Source organism: Penaeus monodon, chromosome 12, assembly GCF_015228065.2.
Source record: "Penaeus monodon isolate SGIC_2016 chromosome 12, NSTDA_Pmon_1, whole genome shotgun sequence".
NCBI classification, from domain to species: domain Eukaryota; kingdom Metazoa; phylum Arthropoda; class Malacostraca; order Decapoda; family Penaeidae; genus Penaeus; species Penaeus monodon.
This window is the reverse complement of record NC_051397.1, coordinates 7,808,750-7,814,749: the sequence shown is the minus strand read 5'-3', so window position 1 is coordinate 7,814,749 and position 6,000 is coordinate 7,808,750. Positions and strand designations below refer to the sequence as shown.

At 40.1% G+C, this 6,000-nt stretch overlaps 1 protein-coding gene across 4 annotated transcripts; it reads left to right on the top strand.

The window, feature by feature from the left end:
- The first annotated feature begins 350 nt into the window (after window positions 1-350).
- On the top strand, window positions 351-5,507 carry LOC119579242. Of its 4 annotated transcripts, none has more exons than XM_037926981.1 (4): window positions 376-451; window positions 2,833-3,108; window positions 3,476-3,666; window positions 4,772-5,507. In XM_037926981.1, the coding sequence occupies exons 2-4, from the start codon at window positions 3,105-3,107 to the stop codon at window positions 5,276-5,278; spliced, it is 702 nt and encodes a 233-aa protein (XP_037782909.1). In that variant the 5' UTR covers window positions 376-451; window positions 2,833-3,104; the 3' UTR covers window positions 5,279-5,507. The 4 variants fall into 4 exon arrangements, with proteins under 4 accessions (XP_037782908.1, XP_037782907.1, XP_037782909.1 ...); XM_037926982.1 differs by having other exon boundaries at window positions 3,479-3,666; window positions 4,772-5,480; XM_037926980.1 differs by lacking the exon at window positions 2,833-3,108 and having other exon boundaries at window positions 351-451; window positions 3,479-3,666; window positions 4,772-5,480.
- The last annotated feature ends 493 nt before the right edge of the window (window positions 5,508-6,000 follow it).

Sequence of the window (6,000 nt, the reverse complement as noted above, 5' to 3'; positions counted from 1 at the left end):
TATATATATATATATATACATATATATAGATAGATAGATAGATAGATAGATAGATAGATATGTATAAATAGAGAGAGAGAGAGAGAGAGAGAGAGAGAGAAAGAGACAGAGAGAGAGAGAAATATATATGTGTGTGTGTGTGTGTGTGTGTGTGTGTGTGTGTGTGTGTGTGTGTGTGTGTGTGTGTGTGTGTGTGTGTGTGTGTGTGTGTGTGTGTGTGTGTGTGTGTGTGTGTGTGTGTGTGTGTGCGTGTGTGTGTGTGAGTGTGTGTGTGTGTAGGTTAACACCAAGAACACTTCCCACTCCGGCCCCCTCCAGCCTTAATACAACTCAATACAAGGACTAGTGGATAACAGGTGGTAGTTGCGTCCTTTAGTCCCTTTGACTCACAACTCGGACAATCACGTCTCTGAAACTCGCTTGACCAATGCTTCAATGTCTTCAAAACCACGTGAGTACACGTTTTGGAGCCTCTCATTTCTCTTTCCTCACTTTTCCCCCATATACGTGCTGAGTCATATAAATTATATGTGCAGTCACTCTCACGTTGGTTTTGCTGGGTAAAAGTGTTAAATGCAGGAACATCGTTGACAGGCCGCTTTGCTGCGAAAAGATGCGGCACCTTGTATTCGAGTCGGTGTGAGCCCATTTTGATGTCTGCTCTTAAGTGTAGGAATAAAGGTTTTAAACTAGAATCATTATTCGCTTATTAATCACGCCTTTATCACCCTCAAGGAAGTCGCTTACATGTTCTGAGTAAAATCCCATGTGATCGTGTGATTTCGTGATAGATACCCACAACGGCACTGTCACCAGCGCTCATCACAGATTCGAAGTGTAGATTTGGGTAAATTATGTATTTCCCCTGTCTCGTTTTTCATTTCGTTCAATAATTTAGGTGTAGGTATCCCCGTCAGTGAAGTCTAACGTAGAATAACATGCTTAAGTTAGACATGGTTACCTTTCCATTTCAGAATTTTGTGGCGAATCTGAATTTAAGATTAAATAGAACCGTGAATTGCAGCGTATATTTCTGAATCGGGAAGATTTGCCTTGCTTGCTAAGAATTTTCATGTAACCGTTCACTAATGTGTGCATATCATCGCATATCATCAAATATTCAATTCAATGTGGCAGTTGAAATAGCTTGAATTAATGTAATGTTCTGTTCGTCACATTAGTGTTAAAATGAACGTTCATATTCATGATTCATTCTTCGTGTGGGCTCATTCTCATTTTCATTCTCACTCACGCTCACTCTTGCTCACATACTCACTCATCCACGTAGAACAAAAGACACTGAAACCTTTTCATTACTAGGGTTTGCTGTTGTCATAGTTGTAAGCAGAGAGATCGATGATGTATTTCTTTCGTTCGTGATTCTGCCAAGTGATATGTATATGATGCACAGTTTCTTATTTTACCTCTTACTATTTATTTTGATGATTTTCTTTTTCTCAATGGTTTAAGTATATCCTCGCGGATTGCCATTGTCGTTTCCTTCATCTACTCTCATATCTGTCAGAGAGAGTGTGTAGCTCAAGCTTGTCGTAGAGGCCATTACTTTCGTCTCTCTCCCCTATTTTTTTCTTTAGCTTTGAAAAAAACAAAACAAAAATGAATTAAAAACTACAAATTCATATAAAAAACGGCTAGTAGCACTTAGCTTCCCCCCTCTCTGTTGCCTTTCTGTTTCTCTTACTATCTTGGCCCTTTCGTGTATGATCTGGTTCCCCGACCTAACACAGTAGTTGGACCGAAGATATCCAACACGGAACCGAAGGAGGAACCTGCTGCAGAGACGATCGCCTTGGGAGGCCGTGCGAAGGACGTCACCGGGAGATCACCTTAGGCCTGCGGACCAGGAGTTCGTCAGTGCAGGTACCAGCCGCCTAAGATGCCAGGAAGGGCGTCGCCTGTCCGGACGCCCGTAGATCCAGACAAAGGTTACGAGGACGTCTGGACGAGCATGCAGCCGAGAAGGACCTGGACGAGCATGCAGCCGAGAAGGACCTGGACGAGGACTACGAGGAAGCCTGGACGAATCCGAAGTAGAGGATGACCTGTGTGAGACCTTCGAGGACGTGTGGACGTCAAGGACAGATGGATTCCACTACAGACCAAGAAGAAGAAGAATAGAACAACAACGAAGACGGATCGAGGTCAGCACACGCGTGAATGACAGACAAAGATGGGTCACCCCTTGAGACATATCAAATGGCACCTCGAGGGCGAGACACCGCTAAGTGGCTAAATATGGCTCCCGGATCATGCCACGAGCACTGTGACATTATGCTGCCTTACTTAACCTTCAGAAGGCAGACTGCCATGACACCTACACACTGTCCCAGTCTCATTGCTCTTGATGGCGGACTGCCAGCCTTTATCAATATGTTATTAGTGTTACTCTTCAGCAACAAAGAGTCAACCCATACATACTACTATCACTGTCCACAGTCCATTGTATTGAGGCGCTAACAGCCTTTTACAATATGTATGTGTGTGTGTGCACACAAACATTTACACATATACATACATATCCATACATACAACATCACACACACACACACACACACACATATATATATATATATATATATATATATATTATATATATATATATATATATATATATATATATATATATATATATATATGTCTATGTTATGTATGTGTGTGTGTGTGCACTGCTGCTATAATTAGTCTTATTATTATGATATCAATATTTGTATTTAAAGAGAGAAAAATAAGTTTAAACTATGATTCATAGAAAACAACTGTTGCATGTGTAAACGTGTGCATATATTCAATACCGCACAAACGCTCTTGCAGACTTTGCAACTAGCAAGTGAGAGAGACGATGCTGCAAATCCCAATTTCCCACCACACTACAACCGCCGATCGCATACATCTGCGGTAGATAGCAGTGGGAGTTGAACACGCGAGATAAATGTCGACGATATAGGCAGAATTGAGATCAGAGACAGCTTCAGATTTGGCTGCAGTGTCGAGGTAACCGGTAGTGAAAACTGGTTTAAGATTATAAAGGACTCCCAAGTTTCATGTTATTATTGTGCTGACTGCTGACTTAAAAGGCTGAGATCATGGGTAAGTAGGGTTTTCCCTTTTTGTTTTGTTATGCTTAGGTACTTAAAAGTGTATGCTCACATATACGTACATACGTATATATGTGTGTGTGTGTGTGTGTGTGTGTGTGTGTGTGTGTGTGTGTGTGTGTGTGTGTGTGTGTGTGTGTGTGTGTGTGTGTGTGTGTGTGTGTGTGCGTGTGCGTGTGCGTGTGTGTGTGTGTGTGTGTGTGTGTGTGTGTGTGCGTGTGCGTGTGCGTGTGCGTGTGCGTGTGTGTGTGTGTGTGTCCATATTATCCTATCCATATCCACATTAGTTAACATCTCTATCATGACTATCACTGGTAATAAAAATGATGCTCATTAATCCACTGCACATCAATCTCTAGCAGGTCAGTTTCAACTCGAGATTCTCCTCCTTGGCCTCTTCGCTGCACTCGCCACGTCCCAGACTCCGCCCATTTCCGCCCACACTTCCCACATGCTGAAGGCTGAAAGTCTGAACTGTGGCGATCCAAAGCGAGTCGTTGCCGCTGCTAATTTTACCATCGATGCCATCAACGCTTTTAAGAATGAATTTGTGAGTGGGGAGTAGTTTGTTGGATATCCGTAGAGGCAGATGAGAATATTGCTATCTACAAGAATTTTTCTCTTGCATGTGCTGTGATACTGTGAAGACTTTTTTCCTATAACCTTCACTATCAGCAGTATTAACATAATCACATTGTCATCGTCAAAGTAAAAATATCTTTTACCATCGTATCCTCATAACATAATTATCACCACCACTACCATCGTCGTCGTCATGACATCATCGTCCTCATCATAATTTCTATGCTAAGCACCATCACCATCCTCGTCCTCACCCAACCTCTTGCATATATTATGATACTATCATCACTATCGTCATCATCACAACAAAGCTATAGGCAGTATCAACAGCATTAGTAGTAGCAGTAGTAAAATTAGTTCACGAAGCATTCCAAATAGGCTTTGAGCATGATGGCAACAACATTTATCAACGTGAAAACTGAAATAAAGTGTGTGAGAAACATAACGATGCAGAGAGGTCCTTATAAGCATGACAGAGTAACAACAGCTCTCATACACCAAATTATACAAGCAAACGTTATATACGGCAACAGAACAACTCTAAATAACTGATAGGCATATTAGATACTGATTATTCAGGGCAATGTCGTATGTGGTTCAGATCTTGGCTTTAGTTTGGACACATGAGAATCAACCAATTGTATGGATCTCATTGTTTTTGCTGTTTTTGTTTTGACGCCGATTGAAAGAGAGATGAAGGTGTAAAAAAAAATAATTAATATAAAGATTAGTGTACAGGAAGCGATAGTTATATAAATGAAATAGAGAACCAATGGGTGGAGAGAGCTAAGAGTGGACATTAAAAGTTACTGGGAAAAAATATAGAGACAGATAGATAGATATATAAATAGTTTCATGGATATAAAGATAAAATACATATTCGTATACATACTTGGTACATATTCAGAAATATGTATAAAACAGTCCTCTTTGATTTTTCCCCTCCTTATTCATTCACATAAGCTAAGGAACACTCTCTCAAACCCTATGTTCTCACTGATTCACCAACATCAACCAGTCTCCCTTTTCTCCATATGATCTAATTTCCTCCCTGTTATATTCTGCTCCTCTAGACAGAACATGAGTTTGAGGTCTCTTGGGATCACCTGAACTCGGAAACAAACCCTGACGATGACTACTTCCTCTTGCTCGTCTGCGATCCGGATGACCACTGCCTCCGGGTGCTGCCAAACATTACGTCGAGGTCCCACCAGCCTCCACAGACCCCGGAGGACGCACGGAGGATCCTTGTCGAAGTCTTTGGACACAGTCAGCGGTACGCTCTTGCCCTAGAGACATTCTTCTTAGATCAGAGTCTGTACGAAGACGTATTCCTTCGTCAGGTAGACAATGTCCACAGATACCTTGAGGATCTCATTAGGATTCTCTTGGAGGATGTAGAGGCGTGTCAACTTTCTCCAAGCGAACACATGATCAACAGCTTTATCCAAAGGGTGTTCCACGGTGTCCAGGAAGAACCACGGAAGCTCCGGGACTTTGCCGTACTACGCCAGTGCCTCTTGGGGATGCGCTATATTGCGGACGTTTTTTCCGGTGGTATCTGGCATCAACACCAGTAAACGTTAACCTGTGAAAAAAAAACTCAACGACATTTTCTGTGGTTTCTAATTTCACTGAATACGTACATGCCCACATAAATAGATGCAGACTTCTTCGTGCATTATTGTCTACGTCTCCAAATCAGTAACTTGAGTGTCTTTCTCTGTTTTATATCGATCTTTATGCATGTAACCCGAATGTCTGCATATTGAACTGTGACCTCATAATTAGCAGAATGTTGTCCTCGAATAAAATTTGTTTGAAATTATAAATGTGTTTTACTGTACCCTAAACCGGCACAGACCACATTACCATTATTTGAAACATCGATATAATACATAGATATGATAGGTATATAATATAGATTAAAATATATATATTCTATATATATAATAGTATATTCTATAGTATATATTCATATATGTCGTCTATCTAATATACTATACATTATATATATATATCTATATATATAGTATTACTAGTATATATATATATATATAACGCAAAATATTATATCCATAGTATATATCAATATCATATTATAATATATAATACGTATCTGATATATAGTATATATATATATATATATATGCATGCTGTGTTGGTGTGTTGTGTGTGTGGTGTGTGATTATTTGTATATATATATATTATATATATATATATATATATATATATATATCTATGTATGTGTGTGTGGTGTGTGTGTGTGTGTGTGATGGTTGTGTGTTGTGGTGTGTGTGTG

Excerpts from the sequence above, each read along its gene's own strand:
- LOC119579242 (XM_037926979.1), top strand. Across the intron at positions 3,667-4,771 it reads ACGCTTTTAAGAATGAATTT|ACAGAACATGAGTTTGAGGT; the intron begins GTGAGTGGGGAG and ends CTGCTCCTCTAG.